The sequence below is a fragment of the Neodiprion fabricii genome, chromosome 3 (genome assembly GCF_021155785.1).
Source record: "Neodiprion fabricii isolate iyNeoFabr1 chromosome 3, iyNeoFabr1.1, whole genome shotgun sequence".
Classification (NCBI taxonomy): Eukaryota; Metazoa; Arthropoda; class Insecta; order Hymenoptera; family Diprionidae; genus Neodiprion; species Neodiprion fabricii.
Genome location: NC_060241.1, coordinates 4,395,700 through 4,417,883, shown reverse-complemented (window position 1 = coordinate 4,417,883; position 22,184 = coordinate 4,395,700). Strand labels below are relative to the sequence as shown.

The window sequence follows — 22,184 nt, the reverse complement described above, 5'->3', positions numbered from 1 at the left end:
TTACAATTAGTTTTTGATACGGGAAAAGATAAGATCCCCATTGGCAAACGATCCAACGTTGTCTATAAAATACCTTGCAATGATTGCAACCAAGTTTATATAGGTCAAACTGGCCGCCACCTTAACACTAGAATCAGGGAACATCAACGCAACGTAGATGAGATTGAAGAACGTCACACGGCTCCAACAAAACATAGTATCGATAAAAAACATACTTTTAATTACGACAATACAAACATCCTTTGTGAAGAACACAATTATTATAAAAGACTATTACTAGAAATGTGCAACATTGTAGGTCACACCAATTCCGTTAATCTTAGACAAGATGTTGAACATTTAAGTAATATTTAAAAACCTCGTAATCTCCGCCCACACAACAAATATTGTTTAACCTCAACTACATACAAAAAATTTTTTTCTCCCCATTATACAGTCCTTTCTACATAACTTTTCTTACAAAATGTTTATCGTTTTTCTATATAATTGTTTATGATAGGTTCACCTTCACTCTGGATTACATTGTTTTCTCCCATCAGGCGTTATTCACCTGTTGACTCAATTGGTTCAACCAACAATATTTCGTTAGACATGTGGAACTTAATTATAAAAGAGCCTACCTCCACTTCTTTGACACCTGTGAATTAATTTTATTGCTGAAAAGACCTTCTTTAATAACCTTTTAACACAATGACATACCTACTGTGACGAAACATAGTTCTTTAATCTTTTTAATTAATGACTTCCAACTATTAATCAATTAATCATAAGGTTCTTACTAATCAACAATATATAATAACTCTAAGAGTATTACATCTACCATATTCAAGTCTGATTACTTCTAGTACTATTATTTATTTTATAAAAAATCTTTTTGTTATTCTTGACAGTTAAATAAATAAATCGTTCTGAGGAGGGCTCATATCCGGGTCGAAACGTTAACTAAAAATACGTTTTCTTAATTGACCGATCACCAAGATTCTATAATAGATTACATACGAGGTCGAGAATTCTTATTCATCACTGACATAATATGTTCAAAAAGTTCCTTCCTCGTGTAGACAGTCGACAATTGAGTCAAATGTTGAGTCAATTCAGCTGTAATTTTAACAACGAGCATGATATCAAATTCGTTCTGTCGCGTGCGTGTTCTCTAGATTCTACCGATCAAGATATTTTCCTCGTTTTGTTTTCCTTGTTTTTCCACTGAAAAGTTTCATTTTTTCTATCTCTCACGATTCCTGCGGTAATTATCGAGAAGTAATGCTTGATGCTAAAAGCCGTTGACCGATGACTGATTGATAAAATTGGTTACCCTAACGGAGTTCTTTTTGTCTTATATCGCGCAACACGCGTTCTCAAAGACAGGCTCATCTACCGGCCGAGTACTGATCACAGAAAATTTTCCCAGCGCCAACCGTTTTTGAATTCTTTCGTCAACGTAAAAGCTACGGTGATTTTGACGGTGCGAGTAAAAATAGTATGAATTGAAGAAAATCAATCAATAAATAAAAATATAGCTGCCAGCGAAAAATGTTAGTGTGTGAATTTTGGGAATTTTGGTCGGTACGATTGACATGCGATAGTTGACAAATATGTATAAGCTGAAATCATGATAATGCCTTGGCCCAGGTCGTACGGTTCAACGAGGGCAAATATCATATGAAATTTAAAACTGACTTTCAAAGAGCGATGTCTAAAATATATTTATGACGATTTACCGATAACATTACAGATATGAATCTAGAGATACCAATTAACATGAAGTTTTTTACGAAATTTATTTATTTATTTATTTATTCCCAAGAAAATATAAATATACATAATATACAGAAGTAATATACAAAAGTACATTTATAGTCCTATAGAGGTAACTTAAAGTTTCCTGTGCATAGGCTCGGGAAGAGTGAAAAGGTATATAATCTAACAATGCCAGTTCAACAATTTTAGATTTAATTTTAAAATTAAGAAAAATCATACAGTTTGTACATGTAATTGAGCGAAAAGCATGGAAGTGCCATTAGTTCATGTTTCATAAGATTTTTAAATAATTCGAGTATTAAATTTTACAAATAAAGTGAAAGACGGATATATTCTACTGAAGCGTTGATAGATGCTCAGTGTGGCCGATTAACCATTTTTTCAATTTATATGTAATCGACTTGTTCAATACAGGTAAATTCTTTATTTCGTTTGGTAACATATTGAAAAATTTAATTGCAGTACGTAAAGGACTGCTGCAGAACTTAGTTTCAGTGACTTTGGGTCCTTGTATTAACTTATGCCTGGATCTACCGTCGTAGTTATTGTATTTTTGCTTACAAAAATTAAAGTATTTTGTTAAACTACTCAAGACGAAATGTTGTTTGACGTTCAGTATTATTTTATCATCTACTCTTATTTTCTTTAATATTCTTTTTTGTAAGCTAAAAAGTGGCTTAATTGGATTACTATATGCTCCACCCCGCGCTATGATACCATAGTTAATTGTACTTTCGAAAAGTGTATGGTAGAGAATTCTCAGAAAATTTTTTTCCCATGAAATAACTTAATTTATACACGAGAAATTGGAAGTATCTGACTTTTTTAATTAACTCCTGTATATGTATATCCCACTTCAAACATCTGTCAATGTAAATACCAAGATACTTACAGCTATTCACTGCCTCAATTGTTTTATTATTTATACTAATTATAGTCTTTGGAGTAGGATCACTATAACAGGAAAAAGTTAGATAAACAGTTTTATCAACATTTAGTGTCAACTGGTTATTATTCAACCAGTTGCTGACCATCTTTAACATGTTATTCGTGTCCTTTTGCACTTCGTCCCATTTGTATTTCACTGTTTGCACTTTATTATTTAAGTAGTCTTTAATCAAGTTATTAGCAACACCTCTTATACCATATCTTTCAAGCTTATTCAATAATATGACGTGATTAACAGTGTCAAATGCCTTGGCTAAATCCAGAAACGTGATAATTGTTCGTTTATCAGAGTTTAGGTTGTCATATATATACTGAACAAGGTCTGCGTGAGCATCACTTGCGCTTCTATTTTTTAAAAAACCAAATTGTCTCTCAGAAATTACGTTACATTCAGTTATAAAGTCCGATAAACGATGATGCATTAGTTTCTCGAAAACTTTTGCCAAGTTAGATATTAATGATATCGTTCGACAGTTACTAGGCTCACAGTGTTCTCCACTTTTGTAAATTGGTACAACGACTGCAGATTTTAAAGCGCGTGGCCAGATACCTTTGCTTATGCTTAAGTGGAAAATGTGTTCTAGAGGTTTGCTAATAGCGTGTACTATAGTCTTCAAAACTTTACTGTTAATATCATCTAGACCACCTGGTTTATCTTTTAAATTTTTAATCGTATTAAATATTTCACCAGGATCTGTAGGCCGTACGAATATAGACTTACAATTGTTTTCTACTAAATCAGATGCCCTACCTTCGCTCTTTTTATCTAGATTTATTTTACTAGCTAAGTTTAGCCCTATACTGCTGAAAAAATCAACAAAAGCATCGGCCATCACTCTATTATCAGTTATTTCTTTATTCTGATAAATTAAATATTCAACATCATAGTCTGCTTTATTGTTTCTTCCCAGTTTATTATTCAAGTATTGCCATAATTTTTTGCTGTCGCCGCTGCTTTTATTGACTCGTTCTGCGTCACAGTTTCTTTTAGCACGAGTAACTACACTAGTTAGGATTTTACAATAGGTTTTATAATCGTTTTTAAGTTTAGTATTATTCTTATCAAGCTCCCAGACGTTATACAACATTTCTTTAGTGTTACATGACTTAACTATACCCTTGGTTATCCAGTTTTTCCTATGGACACTAATTTTACTTTCATTTATATGTTTATTTGATTTTATTTCACGTGTTGAGTCTCTTATTGAAGTTTGAATTTCATTTATTAACGCCTCTATTGCTGTGCTTGGGTCTTGTATATCAAATATGTAATTAAAATCAATTTTATCAACTATAATTTTGAGTTTGTTGTAGTTTATGATAGTTTTTGGAGCTTTAGCGTTATTTTCTCTTTGAAAGTTTGTTGTTAAAAAAATTGGATAGTGATCTGTAAAAGCATTAGCGTATGTAAAAGAATTTGTTGTTGCTATTTTGGATTTAATAAACACATATTATCAATACATGAACCCTCAAGACTGTTAGGTCTAGTAATGTCACTGAAACAGTTAACATAACCAGATCCTAACATAGTCTCGAGAAACTGTTCAGCAATAAAGTCTGCTTTGAGCAGGTTAATGTTAAAGTCGCCAACGATGCAATGATGTTTGACATTTTTGTTTATAATTAGATATTCTTTCATTTCAACATTAAAATTATCTACATTAATATCATGACATCTATATATACCAGTTATCTTAAAAGACGTATTATTTCTAATTCTCAACATAACCGACAATACATTACATGGACCTATATTTTCATTTGTTGCTGCGTGAGATACTGTAGATTTGACGTATGTCACTACACCGTCCGCCTTGTTGATATTCCCGTGGCTATAGTATATGTATAGTATAGTCGTCGAGCTTATAATACTTGTAATATTCTAGCTTCCATGTCTCGGTACAAACAATAACGTCCGGCTTCGTGCGTAAATTGTTTATTAAAATTTCTAAATTCTGATGGTTAGCATTCAGGCTTCTCACGTTAACATGTAAGATTATTACATTTTTGGACACTAAGGCCTGGTTTAATTTGCTTAGGCGGTTATATTGTTTTTCTATACTTGTAACGTAAGTATCGCCGTTAGCCATTGATGTGTGTAATTATTACGCGTTGGCCGACGTCGAGGCTTCTTTTTTTCTGGTCAGGCAACCTACCTAAGAATTTTGGTATTCTAGGTGAGGTTGGATAATCAGTCGTGTTCATTAGTTTTTGTAGTTTAAATTTAATGTATTCACACTGAGCGGTGTCGTTTGGACGATGATTCGTACATTTCTTTTGCTTATATTTATCATTATAGAATTCGCAATTTACACACTTGATAATGTCAGATTTACAGTCAATAGTTTCATGGTCACCGGAGCACTTTAAACAGTTTATCACGTTTTTACAGTTTTTACCACCGTGATTAAGACGCCCGCACTTAGAACACAGGTTTATATTAATGTCATCAACAATTTTACAACATCAGTATCCAATGTACAGTTTGTATTCATTCTTGACAATAATGCCGTATATTTCAGGCGCGGCCTCAAGTATAACCGTGCGTTGTTTTGATGCATTTTTAAATTCACGTGTTAATGAGAAATTACCATTTAGCATCTCTGAGTTCCTATTTTTGATGTCCTCAGTAAGGTCCTCGAGATTCATGTCATTTCGCGCATCCAAGATTTTCATTCTTGGTGCCTTTAGTGATTGCACTTAAACTTGGTAGTTGTTTTTCAGCTTATTATTTAGCACAGCGGTAGTTCTGTCTACATCCTATTTGTTCTTACACTTGATGGTGACTTCACCAGACTTGTTAGTAAACAGTTTTTTAATCGGCACAGCAATATCCCCCAGCAATTGGTTCTTGACTTGGTTGACAGTGTCGTTGTTGTTATTACCTTTTGCTTCAACTATTATATTAGGTATAATATTCCTTGTGTTGACTTTGTTAGTCTTTGTTACATCCGCGTAACTAACCACATTACTATGGTTATTATTATTTTTGATATTTACCATTTCTTTTAACAGATAGTTTTTTTCTTTTAGTTCCTGATTTCTTTCTTTTAGTAGGTCGTTTTCAACTCTGAGGACGGCCAGCTCATCTTCCATAACCGTCTCGTCCAACAGTATACTCTCCCCGGTCTTCTTTAAGGAAATATTTTGACTTAGCTCATCTTTTACCTTATCCTTTTCAAACAGTTTGGTGTGTGCGATTATTTTGCGCGCATCTTCACATAACTCAATGTTGTCAAACTTACTTTTAGAGGTTATGTCCACGTGATGTGCCGCGCATATAACAAAAATATATCACTAATAAACTTGCCCGGACCATTTTTATTTAATCGAAGTTAAGAATTGAAGTCGTTAGTATGAAAAACACTTTCACATAGTATGCAAATCACGATTTTAGGGACCGGCATATTCAAGTGGCACTTAAATGTTTTCGCATTACTCGGCACGATGTGCGTATCGCCCGCCGTCTTGGCTTACAAATTGAATTGAAACAATTTTTCAAATTTTCTAATAGGTTCCGATAGAAAATTAAACAACAAGAAAAAACTCAGATAAAAATAAGTAAATTTACGGTACATTTATGCTAAGATTGAAAATACAAGTTTCAATTTCAGTTGAGTATTACAATATTATAATTTATATTGACGGTATGTCGTCTATATGCTTTAAATATGCGTAAATAACGTATTGTGTATTTTTTTTTTTTCAGTTTTTCCATACTGCAAATATTCGAAAATCTCGCGTGATACAAGGTACTGTAGAATTGACCAGCCTGTACGATTTTTCTGTCGTTTCTATCATCTTTATACGTGATGGACAAATTTTATTTTCGGATTCATCTCATTGTTAATTTACTCGTGAATTTGAAATTTTTAAAAATTTATATAATACGTGCATACATTTATACTGTAGATATTATGCGATAATGCATCGCAGTCTCTAAGGTCAGCTGCGTTGCCAGAGTCATTGTCACGTAGTTCGTACAGAAGCAAAGTCGCATTTTGTTGCGGACCGCAAACAACTTGACCGGAAGGGGAAGACATTACGGATCATTGTTACAGATGATCAAATGATCCTTGTTACAAATTTGCGCATACGCGGTGCAAACTGATTCAGAACTGATACAGAACTGACTCGAGCATTACGTCGGGGTTACGACGAGCCTTGCGGCCAAACGTCGCGTGCAGTTTGCACCTCGTTATCTTACGTGTGACACGCTCGAACAGTTGGAGTAGATCTGAAATTACCCAGTGGTGTTTGTGCCGTGGGATTGTGAACTGGGGACATTGGTAGAATTGGAGAAATTTTGTTTATTTATTTTCTTCTCTTCCACGCAGTATAAACATAGTGTCAATACCGGACATCGACGAGTTGGCAAAAACTGTCTATGTTATAATATTACAAAATTTATATTACACAGTAAGTTATTTCGCAGATATTTGACAAGAAATGAAAGTAACGACCGATTATTGATATTCAGGAAATCATTTCACGTCTCGAAGGGTTTGATACGCGTATTTCTAACTTATCACAGGGATGCTAACTATACGTCCGAATGATTGTAGTTCCTTTATTTGCTTGTCCTTCATCTTCTTATCGGCAACGCAAATTTCGTGTAGTTCTGTAATTTTTGCGAGTTCTTTCTTCGACCGTTCCGTTTGTCCGGTTAGTCTGTTGTCCCAGCGCTCCTTCTGTGCCTTCAGATTCTGAATATATTCGGTGGCTTGCGTAATCAATTTTTCCTCCAAGCCGATTGAAACTCGCTTTTCCTTCATCAACTTTTCTTTCAATGATTCAATTTCAGCGGCATGTTCGTTCTGCAGCGTCTCACAGATTTTCTTTCCTTCCTCTACCGTTGTTGTGAAATTCCTGGATCGCTGATCTAACTCTTCTCTCAAATCGACTGATTTTTCCTTCAAGATCTTGACTTCTGTATTATGCGCCTCCTGCAGCGTCTCACGTTCTCGGTCTTCTCTTTCTTTGTTTTCGTTCAATGTCTTCTCGCAGCTTTTCTTTCCTTCCTCTACCGTTGTTGTGAAATTCCCGGATCGCTGATCTAACTCTTCTCTCAAATCGACTAATTTTTCCTTCAAGATCTTGACTTCTGTATTATGTGCCTCCTGCTGCATCTCACGTTGCCGTTCTTCTCTCTCTTGGTTATCCTTTAATGTCTGCTCGCAGCTTTTCTTTACTTCATTTAGCATCTCATTGGATTTTCTGGATTGTTGTTCTAACTCTTCTTTCAAGCCATCTAATTTTTCCGTCAAGACCTTGACCTCTGCATCATGTTTTTCCTGCAGCGCCTTATATTCTTGCTCTTGTTGCTCTTTGTCGCTACACGGAATATTTTCGAAATTGAAACCACTTGAATCGGGTATATGAAATGGTCCGAAATCCGGCATTTCATGCATGCCTGGAAATCCCTCGGTGTCCGTCGGAAAATGTGGCATCGGAAAATGTGGCTTTCGATCCCACGGGAACATTCCGAAATGTCTTTTCTGACGTGGTCTATTTTCATCAAGAGAATCGCAGGACGCGTCACCCTCGGCGCATGACGTTTTTGGCTCTTCATTCTCCTGTTTCCAAAAAATTTAGCAACTTTTACAAAGTTTCTCATTTATTTTCAACGTTATTTTAATGGAAATAAAAACGCGCCGACACTAAACGAACGTCTGAACTGAGAGAAAAAATGTCTGTAGCAAAACCTTTATCATTGAATATCGAAATAATGAATTCTATCAATTGTGGTGGAATCTACTTATCGAGGCGTATTGATCTCACATTCGCCATACTCTTATTGTGGGGTTCCATATTTCGTTTCAAACTTTCGTCGAAATATCGGATCGGAAATTTAAAACGAGCGATTATTGTGGAAATGCTTCAGACACCGTAGTAACAAATATTCGGATCTGGATTTTAATAATTGTCAGAGAAGATGCATTATTTTTTCAGAGTATAAAAAGTAACGTTTCAAGCATAAAATTTCTCTGGTCCGATTATGTATTTTCCTAAATTAATGTCGACTACACCTGAAAAATATTTATCGTATAGAACAATCTCGCGATTTGAATTGTCGTTTCCTTTTGCCAAGATTGATAAAATGAAAGAAATTTTTCCACGTTTTAAACGTGATGCTTCCGTTAATTGTTTGAAAATTGTCGTAGCTCTTGCATCGTGCGAACGAAATATCTACATTTTTCCTAAACTATAGTTCAGTTCTTGTTCAGTGCATGCGGATACAAATTGGCATTAATTATCTTTTTGGTTGAATAGAAATTGCAAACGGTCGAGTTCTAGAACGGTCGAAATGCTGAAGATTTTTCATTTTTGGGAGTATTCTCGAATTTTTCCGTAATCGTTGAAGATTATTCCATCTTCGAGTTATTATCTTGATAATTCGCGATCGTCTCGACCATTTTGAAATTCAAACTATCGATTTTCGGACTCTTCAAAAGCACGACGATTCAGAATTTTGCTTAAAAAATAATCCGCAACTTTGAATCCTAAACGCTGTCAACTCTGATTCGAGATTTGGTCTCACCTCGGCACTTTGATCGGATCGTATTGCTGTCACCGTCATGAATTCCGGAATCTTCATAAAAAGACGATATTCGGAGGTCGATTCCTTGTCGGACTCCCGGACGCCATCATCTTCCTTCTGATTTTCGACTTCCGATCCTTGCGGCGGGATTTCCGGAGCCTTTTCATCGACGTTATCCTCGGCTACCGATTTTCGCAGGATGTCGGCGGGTGGAAATGCGCATGCCGTTCCAATCAGCGCAACGAGAATCACTGCAGATTTGTACATCGTACCACGACAAAATCCCTCGGATATTGAGATGTTCGCTCGTTCCGTGGCTCTGATATAAGTACGAGTTATCAGCTCCTTGTCTCTGCGACGACGATTATTCTTGGAATTTCTCACATACGGGAAAAAACTTCATCGCTCAAGGGGACAGGGGTCATACCTTGACGATAAACGGGCAATCTTTTTAGAGCGCAAATCTGCAGATAGTTGGTAATTTATTCCTTATTTTTACATCAAATTTACGTCGCAGAAATTTCCTGCACTTTACGTAACTTCGTGAAGAGAAAAAAATAAAAACAAATTTCCCCGTGTAGTATTTCACATTTATTTTTTTTCTGTATTTGAATTATTATTCATTCGATTCGTGATTCTTGTGTTCATTGCCGAAAATCAGACAAAACTCACTACACGAAGTACGGGAAATTAATTTGTATCTGTATTTTATGAGGTTATCGTTGCGAAAATTTTAGTAGCATAATAAGTCTGGGTGACTAATCGATAGTCATGCGATATTTGTTAATTCCACAATCTGAAATTACGGTACCGAGTCGGGTCAAGTCTTGGGGTCAAACGATGAATACGATAAAATAAAATTGGACAACTGTTGTTGCCAAAGTCGAAAGTGACATAAAAAGAACGAAGTAAAAAGTACTGTTTTAAATTTGGATTAGTAAAATCAAATCTCACCTCATTTCCATATTTTTTATTTATTTATTTATTTATTTTTTTTTTTATAAAATTGGAACATTTTTTCAAATTAACAACCAAGATGACAGGAAAATAGACGTAAAATAATAAATATAGAAGCATAATCAATTCTACGATGAATTTAAAATTCAAAAGTAAAAGTACGACAAGTTTCATATTCGTAAATTGATTTTTAGAGGGCCAGAATTTTTCCCTTTAAATTCGATATTTTTTAGACGTATGATTTATGTATATTTAAATAATCAACACGTCCGGTGGAGTTTCCGAGTTATCTGCTGACTCTTAAAAAAGCCAGACCGACCATCTAGAGGTTGGTTATTATTTTTTTTTTTTTTTTCATATTCTCATTCAATTACATATAATATAATTTGTATTTACAATATATCATTTATACATTAAATACATAATTTATCATTTATATCGTTATTGTCAGTTTTACATTACATATCTTCATAATGCTATGGTGATGATATGCTTCGCATCAGATTTATGTGTAATAGGTGTATATTATGTATAATTATATAATACTGTAAACATGCGCAGATCTCGTGTAAAGCAGCTCGTATTGTAAAATTGACTCGTTTGTGTGTTTGTTCTTTTTTTTTTTTACATATATAAATTAATCATACAAGAAATTTATCGCGGGGAATTTTTATCGTCAGTTAATACGTAAATTCTGAATTGACCTATCGGCGTTTATTTTTATGCTCGAACTTCTCATACGTTTCTGTGAAAAATGATTTGTATAGGCATTGTAAAGGTCTGAGGAATATTTGAAATTACTTATGCGATAAAGCATAATTTTTTCATAATTTTTATACGTAAAGTTTGTTTAGTTTTTATTGATATTTTCTCACTGCGTAATTAGCGCTGCTTCGGCGATAAAGTTTACATTTACAAGAATTGATTCCATTTCAATCACTCGAACTCGATCATAAATTTAAAAATAAAATTCTCTGGTGAAAAATAAATTTTTTTTTTTTTTTTGGTGGTAAATATTTCGCGATTTCTTTATTCCGCAAACGTTTTCATCCTTCCGTGATAGAAATTTTGAAAAGATAAATTTTATGAAGACGAAATTTTTTCTTCTCACTCGGTACGTAATCGATCGGTCAATAATTATCGCCAAGGTTCCGTCTCGTCGTACATTCTCTCAATATTGTCTCTCAGCATTTTCTCTTGCTCTGTAGAAAAATAATATAAATTATACAATGAAAGCTAGGGTTTAAATTTGACAGTTTTGTCTTGTTCGTTTTTTCACCTCGCTGCTCCGTCTCAAAACATACCTGACGATAAATTGGCGATGGCGCATTGTTTTCTCAAAAACTCGAGGCACAGATTTCGGGATAACCCAAACGCATGCATATTGCATGTAAAAGTGCTGAAAAATTAAACAATGTGATAATGAGAGAACAATTTTTTTTCACGTTTTTTTTAATCTCAGTATTATTAACAGTAAAACAGACTTGATATTTTAATAGCCAGGAAAAATTTGTATTGGCAAACGCACCGGGAAAAAAGATCAGTTTGAATACAAATAACGAGTTGGAAAATTTTTGTCTTGAAACAAAAAAAAGGTAAAGGGTTGGAATAAATTTTGACGGAATCAAATAAAATTTTCTCCCCAATATCCAATAAATTATTCAATGGGTTCATATAGTGATGAATTTCTTTTGTTCCAGAAACTTGCTTGTAGATTTTTTTTTACGAGTGTATATCACACACTGAATATCTTTACTTTAAAAAATATTTTCCACAATTCCAACAATGTTTGAAATTTTTTTACTTCAATTTTCTAGTAAACGTAACAAATTACACATTTCACAGTGTGGTAATAGTACATTACGTAACAAATGCGCACGAGTGTTGTTGAAATACGATGTTGAAGCGAGATAACGTTTCGCACACGTATCAAACATACTCAATTTTCCTAAACTCGTGCGCAAAATTCGATTTTGCGCACCCAAACGAGTACGCAAATAGTACATTTTCGCACTAGTGCGGGAATCGAATAAAAATATTTTTCTTTGCCATGAAACTAGGGATTTTTATTAAATTTTTCTATTTTGCGTACTCATTTGGGTGTGTAAAACTGAATTTTACGCACGGAATTAGAGAAATTATCGTCCCGGCTTACCCCAACTGCCCGAAGACGATATTCGCCTGAAACCTTCTGTCATCGGCTGCGATCGCCTCCCCAGCAAGGCTCTTGTTTCTCGGAGGAACCGGACGAGTCGCTCTTTCGCATTGAACCGCGTCAAAAAATGCCGCTGTCCAGAAACGCATCGACGTCCATATCGGCTGGACTCGAAGGTGAGTGTAAAGATATTCTCGATACGGTTCTAAACCCGGTACTTCGACTGCCCCATTAAATGAGATAAATCGGTCAATGATCCAGCGATTTTCGCCACTTAAAACAATTTCAAATTGTTCCAGTAGGTTTTAAACGGTTTCAAATGATCTCGAAACGCGATTTTTCGGTGATTTTGATCTTAATTAAATATAATAACAATTATATGCAACTGAGGCGGTATATTTTCACAGAATTGTTCTTGAAGTAGCAGGATTTTATAAAAATTCTTAGAACCGTCGACTTGAAATAAAAATTATTTCCTTTCGGTAAATTTTCATTTGAACCAAATTTCCAAGTTTCCAATTTTTCCAAAAACCAATAACTCATTATCAACCATTTACGTTATACGCATAATATTACTTCCGATTACAATTCGACGACAAAATAAAAGTGAAGTCGATTTTAAAGACAATGGATAATAATTTTGGTCAAGTAATGAAAATATTTCAAACGTTCAAACAGACCTTCGTGATAAAATGTGAAACACATGTTCATCAAACTCTTTGCCGGTGCAAAATCGTCGGCCTCGTGACACTCGAATAATGCGACAGCAAAATGCTGAGCCAGTGAGTAAAACGAACCCTCAGTCACGCAGGCTCGCGCTCTTCGCGCGTTCACCACTCTTGAAAACCAAACTCGTCCCGTTTCCGTCTGGAAAGAAAGGACAAAAATTGGTAAAAATCGTAAACCAATGTTCCTAGATTTAAAATAACCTTTTATTTCCAATATATCGGTTCCAAATCCTACAATAATGTATGAAGTCAAAAAAAAAAAAAAAAAATAGAAAAAAGAAAAGAAAAAAAACACGAGTCAATATCATTTTCTTTGAATCGAATGAAAATAAGTTACAATACATTATTCATTTGAGAGAAATGATTTTGATTTCATTGAAATAAGTATTCTTAATCGCGAACGTGAAAATTTCATTTTATAAATAAAATAAAATAAAAAAATAAATAAATAAATAAATAAATAAACGTTAATTCATTCTGTAAATGGACATTCAATTTTTCTTCCTTCGTAGAATCAGATTTATTTATGATATATTGTAAGCTTGAAAGCGTCGTGAATTTGGGTAAAAAATATTCCAAATACGTACCAAAACCATTTGGCCAAACTTCGCTTTTTGTTCCTGATCAACGCTGTCTGGAGTTTCGAAAAGCAGCGGAACAAAGCTCTTCATAAAATCGGCTGCTGCTTCTTCGGATTGACTGTCAGCCGACAAACTCGATGCCCATGATTGACAGGAGCCGGAAGATCCTGTCGAGATAAATTGATATAGAATGAAAGTGAAAGAATAATATCTGCGAAGAATTCCCAAATTTTTTCATCCACCGCATCTTGTTTACTTTAATTCTTGTGATTGTTTCTTTTTAAATCCTCCGATATCTGAGAAACTTGTTTTTTGGCTTTGATTTTTTCGCACACTTGAAAGGAAAACGTCGCGAGACGCAGTTTCTGTACCTTCTCCATTTCTCTTAACAGCTAGTTTTCGCGGGATTTATTTTTACTCTACACCTTAAAGAAAATTTCGAAAAAGATTTCTGCATCAGGGAAAATGGCGCTTGCCTGATCTCTGCCAGGTGCGACGGCCATCCATGTTCGAATCTAAACTCGTACTTGGTCCATAACCGTCTTGATCACTGTTGGATCCGCTGCTGCACGGCAGATCTAGAAAAACATGATTTCATTTACTCTTCGATAAAAAATATTCATCGCCACTAAACGTAGACACAATTTTTTTCACACCAGCTATTTTAGTTTTGTACGACAAATCCGCGGGCTTGTAAAACAAATAATAATGAAAAACAAAAGCAATTGAAAATAATTATTCTAGTTGTGTTCTTTTTTCTGTGCAACTATCAATTATGTACAGTACAACACTATACTGGGAAAATCTCTTGAAACTTGAAAATCAACCGCGCATGCGCCAAACAATTAAATCTCATTGGTCGGCGAAATCATTCCGCAGCGATATTCTTGTCTGCGATGCAGGCCGGCCAACCTACGCATGATGTATACGTTTGAATATTCAAAGAGCACAAACGTTGAATTTCGACCGTTCTTTGAAGAATCGACTTTCCGACCCGATAACAAATGCTTTCCAAACCTTTCCGGGTCGCTGCCGCAATTATTTGAGATTCTAACCTCGAAAATTCGTATCAACCACATCGCCGGCAGAAACAGTTTGACGGCCGAAAACTCGGGATGGCCAGCCTGCGCAAACAGCCGATGAAACTCGCGCATGCGCGGTTCATTTTCATGTTTCAACAGATTATTCCGGTATACGCAATTATGCGATTATATGAACTAATGGTACCGTCAGGTCTAACAATATATTATAGCTAGGTACACGGACAGTAATTACCTGCTAATGACTAATCAGGAAAATTAGTGCTAATGTTAACAAAACGCTATCCGTTTCAGCTAACTGTGTAAAACTGGAATTAACTAGCGATACCTACCGTTCATATTTTTCTTTTTTTTTTTCTTTTTAGGCCGTCAATTCGCACAAATTATTTAAACAGATTAACAGAGCCACTAAATTATTATAAAAAAGTGTTCAAATTTCAATCGCGTAGGTTAGAATAACTGTTGATTGTACTTTTGAACTACGAATAATTTTTAGCCTCGATTCGATCGTTTTCCTTTTACACGTTATAAGAAAATAAACACTTTTGAACAGTGGAGAAGCTGAAGAACAAAAAAAAAAAAAAATACAAATTAAATAACCTTGGCACAAAATTTGAGGTTTGTTGTTAATACTTTTTTTCTTTTAAGAATAACACACGGTATTAAACATTTTTTTTTTCTTCAACGAAATGTCATGATTCATCGTACAAGTAACTTGTGAATAACGAGTTATGAATTTTTTCAAATCGCACGAAGACTGCTCTGGAGGCATAAAACAATAAATATATTATCGTACATATCAATATGTTGACGAATGTTAATTTGTGTTGTGTCTACTTATCGTCAGAGAAACAAACGACAGTCTACTTTTAACAATACATTCTAGCTCGTTATTGTACTCGTATAGGTATCATCTAACTAACAATAAGGATCACACTTGAACAAATGCAACGTTGCGTAATATTGCAAAAACAAACATATGAACGTGTATTCGAACGGTTTTCGCATTAGGTGTACAACAGTATATAATTATTGCAATATATTTCGCAATACTTCACGACTGTGAAAAGCTTCTACGTGAAAACTGAACGAACAAACAGTGATACATCGAAAAAAAAATACCGTATCCTTCTTCTTCGTTACCTAATTTGAAAATTTCCCGGATCGTTGTTCCTGCTTTGGCAAAAATATTAACAACACAATGTAATATGCAAAGTAGAATTTTACGTATCTAATTAAAACAAAAAGGCAATCAAAAATTCATATGTCACTGGTCTCGTTGATTTTTCTCCAGATGAGATTTGATCGTTTTCCAAGTTTGTTTTTTTTTTTTTTTTTTTTTTCTAAATCTCTTTTCTCGGTACTGAAATTTCGCTCCAACCGGAACGAGCTCTTTAATCTCACGGCTGTTGGAAATCCATGTATCTTTGATAAAAATCTCACCCATTTTGTAGTGAAATTTCTCGTAAGGATCTACGCCAGTCGCTTTTATATCCTTTTCCTGCAAAGGTCCCACGCTTTCCGGCGAGCTTTCCTCGTTCTCCCGCGGCTCGTTATCATCCTCGCGCTTTTTCGCCACCTCGACGATCCTCGCGCCCGACGAATTCCTCGACGATGTGATCTCCTCGTACGTCATCCCCGGAGGATAACGCTTCAATGACCTCGAGGAGGTGGCGCTGCCTTGTCGTTCCAGCTTGTGTCGCGCCATCGCTTCATAATCCTCGTAGGACATTCCGGATCCAAACCTGCGACAAGGATCATCGAAACGTGCCCTAAATTATACGTTGTACTCAACGGTTATTTGAAGCAATTTTTATTTCGTAACAAACAGTGAACACTGGCTAAGAACTGTTTGAATAATTTGTAAATTATTCACCATAGCCGAATAGAAAATTTCTCAATTTGGGTAAATATTGTTCGAATAAATTAGCGACGATTTCTGGGATTCAAAACACCTCAAACTACATTGTTTGAACGGTCCTTAACCAATAGTTATTTAAAAATTGAAAATTGAATCGAAAGATTACCGTTCCATTGATTTTACTAAATTCATTAAATTCCAGTTGTACGTCCTATTCGAACAAAGGAAATCATTATTCGAATAAAAGAAATTGAGAAAACCAAGTAAATGCACTATCGACGTGTACGAAAGTAATTTCTTCTTTCAGTGTTACGATTGAACAAAAGTGCGAATGACAAGACAGCAAATTCGTTTTTCCTATCCGACTAAAATTCGAATACCTCGGGAGCCGCAGCTTCCGCCTCCGGATCTCGTCGGCTTCCTGTTTCACAGCTGGTGAAGGTCCTTGGTGCGGTGGCGATGACGGCGAGGATGGCGTCGTCGTCAATTCGCTATCCTCGAGGCTGCTGCTCAGCGCTGATCCTAACCTGCTTCCTAGACCCTGAAGATACTCGCCGCCACCTCCGAGGGCAGATCGCATTGACCTCAAGGCGCCCCGGGTTCGACCCATCAAAGAACCGCCGGCGTTGGTTGCAGGAAGTGCGGCAGCAACGTCGACCATCTTCAACGACAGCCAGGAATCGGGTCGAATCCTGTGTTTTTTTTTTTTTTTTTTTTTTTTTTAAATTCAACGTCAGGACATTACGTATTTGAATAGTCGTCGGAAAAATAATTAACCTGTATTTGTTCTTTTTCCAATTGCGCAAAAATTGAAGATGACAATTAAAAAAGGCTGTAAGTGACATTTTTCCTTATATAAAACTTTGCCTTGGTACGAAGATACTTTTTTTCTTTATCAAAAATTACACTTGCAATTTTTTTTTTTTTTGCATTTATTTCAACTCCTCTATTCAATTATTGACTGTACGACGTGTCGAAAGAACAGCAGATTTATTACGCGATACAGTTCGAAATTTACAGCAAAAGACTGGAATTCAATTGCCTTGTAACATTGATCGCGATTGTTATTTTTAACAGAACTGAAAAGATAGGCGATAATTATTTCGAATTAATGTACGAAATTCTATGCTTTTGTCAATATTCAGAACGGCGATTTGGGATGAAAATTGATTGCAAATGGTAAAAATGCCGCGTGGAAATGATCAGTGATTTATTAAAGATAAATGATCGGGAAAAACGCTCTCTTACCTGTATATAATTTCAGATTATTTACCCGTCGAAACGTCTTTCCATTCGAGATGAAACTAGAGCGGAAAAAAATAAAAAAAAATTTTTAAAAATGAGCAAAAAAACTAGAAAACTTTGCTCGTCGGTGTGGGAAAAAAAATTAATTTATAAAGTCACAATTGGCCCTGATGCCAATTGAATTTTCTCTGGTCATTTTTCTTCCTCATTAATTGTTATTTTTAATTCCGCCGACTACCGTGAGCCGATTGACGTCAATATAAGTGCGAAGTGAAAAGTAATCTTAGATAACGAAATTGAATCGCATCAAATATGCAACTGGGCCACCACATGTCGCTTATTTTCCACCATTCGCGCCCACGCGTCTTGCCTTTGTAATGTATTCTCGTGATAAGAATATTCAGCTGATGCACGAGGCGACTAACAAATTGGATACGCAATGAGCAACATGTTAGAATCACGCTTTAAATCCATCTCAAATTCCATTTAGACCGGAGACTTGAGAAATTTTATAATTATCTGTAACCGATGTAAATAATCTACCAACCACTTCCTCTGTTGTGCGGTCAGAGCGTGCGACATATGTTTACATATGATATAACGTAATACATATTGTAAGTAAAAACTGATATCGTCATAACGAATTTCTCTCAGAACTCGTTCGTCGTATTCAAGCTGTTATAAAATAATGTATAAAAACGTAAAAATCTACGAGAAAGTCACGACGTTGCGTTATATGCGGGTAAAATAATCGACCGATTCTTATTCAGGTGAGAGACGCATATTTTGAAAAACAAAAAGAAAAAATTATTTGAAAAAACAATGAAAGTTTTGAATTGACATATTTTTTTTCTCCGTGTTATCCGTTAAATCTGTGCAAACAATTTATAAAACGTGCCGCGATTTTCTGCCCAAGCAATTGTTTGCACATTTCATCTTTTATGATCCGGACGAATCGAATGGTGAAAAATCAATGAAATCAATAAAATATATTTTACACCGTTAATTATCATTGCTGTACTCACTCTGTTTATTAAAAACGTGATTTCACCCACCAATCGGGAATCGATCAAGCGGCCGAGCGATGGACTTGCCCTTTTCGTTTTAACAGTGTCGAGTATCACCGAGTTCTGCACATGTGTGCACAGAGATGGTGTATCTCGATTTACTCACGCTTCCACTGACACTGAACTTATAGAACAGCAGCTGCATGCAACCGCATTTTCCCCGCCTGCCCGTAGGCAGCCACTGACAGCCACCGCCAAATTCTGCAACGCGGAATAACCGCCTCCGCATCGCCCGAATCGCGCATGCGTTATTTCGCGATCAATATCAAGGCGTTCGACCCAGTAATTGGCAACAAACCTACGCACAATTTGACGTCACGTGCGTTTTTATCGGTTGAGGAAATTTCCAACGGTTAGCTGAAAATTGTCAGTTTAGAAGAAACATGTAACTTAATGTTTATTTCGATCTTTTTTTTTTTTTTTCTCTTTTTCACCATACGTGGACGGTTTCTGACGTAGAAATTTCTGCATTTTTCTATCGCGCGTAAAGAATCATTTTGTTTTTGAATTATACTTCGACAGTATGAATATTCCACCGTGTTACTTTTTGGAAAAATCGGATCTTTTACGGGTACGTTCAACGGACCGATATTACAGGTATGTATTACACGTCTGCCGATAAACTCGCGAGTTTTGTAGTGAAAAAGAAAGGGAACTTTCATTCCGGTAAAATACTTGATCACAACTGACGGTTAGTCCATGTTCTATGATGTCGCCTTTGGCAACTGACGTATTGATTGTCGGTGTAACCAAATTGACGAGTTTTGTATTCGTGTTGCATTATGCAATATATACAGCCGTAATGATTGAAAACAGGAATACCGATTTTTATTTCCATCGTTTAGGTGCCCAGTGATTTGGTGAAGTTTTAACGCGACAATCAGCGGCTGATTACACAAAATGTACGACGTCGATTAAATTGCCTGATTCAAATTTGCGCCTTACGAAATAAACGACTGTTACTCGCCACGCATGACGTCACTTGACAATGACGAGCGCACAGGAAGTCGAACATTTGAACGTCCCGCCGTTTCAATCATGGTTTACAATTTATTCGGAGGGCCATCGGACCATAGAACGAGAATCCATGAGAACAGAATCACAGTTTAAGATATGAGAAAAAAAAAATTAAATTAAATCTTACTTTTATTTCAATTATACACATTTTTCATGGGATGTAATTCCATGACAACTATAAACTCGCCAAATCAATCAAAGAATATTGTTAAAACAAGTCTTGCACAATGCGTGAAACATCTGTTTTACATATTTTTTTTGTGTGCAACTGTTTTCACAGAAATGCGGATCAGCGTGCTAATCATTGCGAGGTATCTGCTTCCTCTTGTTGCCAAAATCGAATTCAGACTCAGGATAAGTGGAAAATTTCTGGATCTTACAGTTTTCAAAGTTCTTTATGTTGAGGGCAGTTTTCGAATCGCATTTGTTGATTTTGGGATAGTTGGTACGACAAAAACTTCTGTATTTTTATGATAAAACGAGTAAATTCAAATTGTGAAAAGTGTTGAGCGCGTTGTCAACAGCCTCAAAAATGTACCGTTGAAAAATTCGATTTTTTTATTTCATTTTATGCTAACGGTGTAACCGAAGCCGAGTATCTTCAGCTACAAGGTTTTAAACAGCTTGAATGTTTTTACGGAATTGTATACAAGAATTTTAGATCAAAAGCCAAGGAACGCAGTTTTCGAAACTTGCATTTTATTGGGTATTAGCGGTATTTTGTACAACTCATGTCTGAAAAATGACTGACGCCTTTTGCGTGATTCGATTCAACCAGCTATTATTTGAGTTGAAAAATTTGAAAATCATCGCATGATTCATCAGATTTTATAGAAGCAATTTCTATATGCACGTAATTAACCTGCGTCAACATGCGTCACAAGTATATTGACGTCAGCACCACACCAACGATGTCATGATGTTATATCATCCGCCATCGCCCAACATTTTCCCGCAGAGAACGATTTGCACGTAATCGTTATATTGGGTAAATAGAATCAGACGGAAAATCGCAGCGTTTATTATCATTTATGTATGATTGGATACGTTTCGAATTGTCTGCAAAGGGAGATGGAAGAAGATTGCCAAAAATCAACCGTAAGAACAACCGCGATGCTCACGTTTTTCGTCAGAGCCAACTTTCTAGGGCGTGTACCAATTACATTAATCGCATCTGTGTCATCACGTTAACAACCGGAACCGGAACTCGGAAATCCGAAATTTTATAAGAACTCACACAGTTGAAATTTCATCTGAATTACTTAATATCACTTGACCAATCTAAGAAATGAAGACAACAGAATTTTCTTAATAATTCGTGGATCTCATGACTTTTTTCTCGATTACAGATATGCATCGGAGAATTCTTTATTACTTCTCATTTTTAATAAAAATCTCTGAGAATTAACATATTTTGATAAAAAAAATTAGTCGTATTCTGCAAATTGATCATTGCGCACACGAATCGGTAAAACATTGTTCCGGTATTCTGTAAACTGAAATTGGATAGAAGATGATTTATTTATGAAAAATTATATTTAAAATAGTTTTTCAAGTGACACTGATCAACCGTGCCCTCTGTATTTTATCCAAGATATTTTTTAATTTCTATGAGACATTTCTCATCAGTCTCTAGTATTTCTTTTACTATGTTTCTGTAAAATTCTGCAAAATTTAACATTCTTATATATATATATATATATATATATATATATTGAAACAGGATTTCTTCTTTCCTTGCGTAAAAAAATAAATGGAAAAAAAAATTTCGGTAGCTAAATACAAAGTGTATGTCGTATGAATATGATTTGTGAAAAATCTGATTCTGTCTTCAGATACAAATATGCGGGTAAACATAATTCGAAGAAATACGAAAGAAAATTTTGCAGCAGAATACGAGTAAGGAATTGCCTAGGAATTAAAAAATAATTCGGAATATTTTTAAAAAATTATCGAAATAGAAAGAAAAAATTCGAATGCATTATATGTGAGAGAGGTTTTAATTGAATTAAAAAATCAAGGAATTTTCACCAATCGAAACGTAATAAAAATGTGTTCAATAAAAATTCTACGTATATATGTGTACAAAGAATTATCCGCATAATTTTTGGGTCACAGTGGGGAAAGAAATCCACAATGCCTCGACGGTATTTTAACTCACGATTGTCGCAAATGAATGGGGGAAAAAAACACGATCGCATTTGTTGAAAATTTTTAAATTTCTCGTCACAGTCTTACTAAAAATCGATACTCGAGTCCCTCGGCTCCTTGTGTGATTTGGTA

The 22,184-nt window shown here is 35.3% G+C and overlaps 1 protein-coding gene across 6 annotated transcripts; it reads right to left on the bottom strand.

The window, feature by feature from the left end:
• Positions 1 to 11,184: 11,184 nt before the first annotated feature.
• Positions 11,185 to 19,076, bottom strand: LOC124178085 (uncharacterized protein KIAA0513). Of its 6 annotated transcripts, none has more exons than XM_046561226.1 (11): positions 18,843 to 19,076; positions 17,821 to 17,876; positions 16,953 to 17,264; positions 16,155 to 16,456; positions 15,855 to 15,887; positions 14,148 to 14,249; positions 13,678 to 13,838; positions 13,031 to 13,229; positions 12,363 to 12,585; positions 11,512 to 11,606; positions 11,185 to 11,409 (listed from the first exon to the last, which is right to left on the bottom strand). In XM_046561226.1, exons 3-11 carry the CDS (start codon positions 17,231 to 17,233, stop codon positions 11,345 to 11,347), a joined length of 1,461 nt encoding a protein of 486 aa, XP_046417182.1. In that variant the 5' UTR covers positions 17,234 to 17,264; positions 17,821 to 17,876; positions 18,843 to 19,076; the 3' UTR covers positions 11,185 to 11,344. The 6 variants fall into 6 exon arrangements, with proteins under 6 accessions (XP_046417182.1, XP_046417185.1, XP_046417186.1 ...); XM_046561229.1 differs by having other exon boundaries at positions 15,855 to 15,884; XM_046561230.1 differs by having other exon boundaries at positions 13,043 to 13,229; positions 18,843 to 19,075.
• Between the last annotated feature and the right edge of the window lie 3,108 nt (positions 19,077 to 22,184).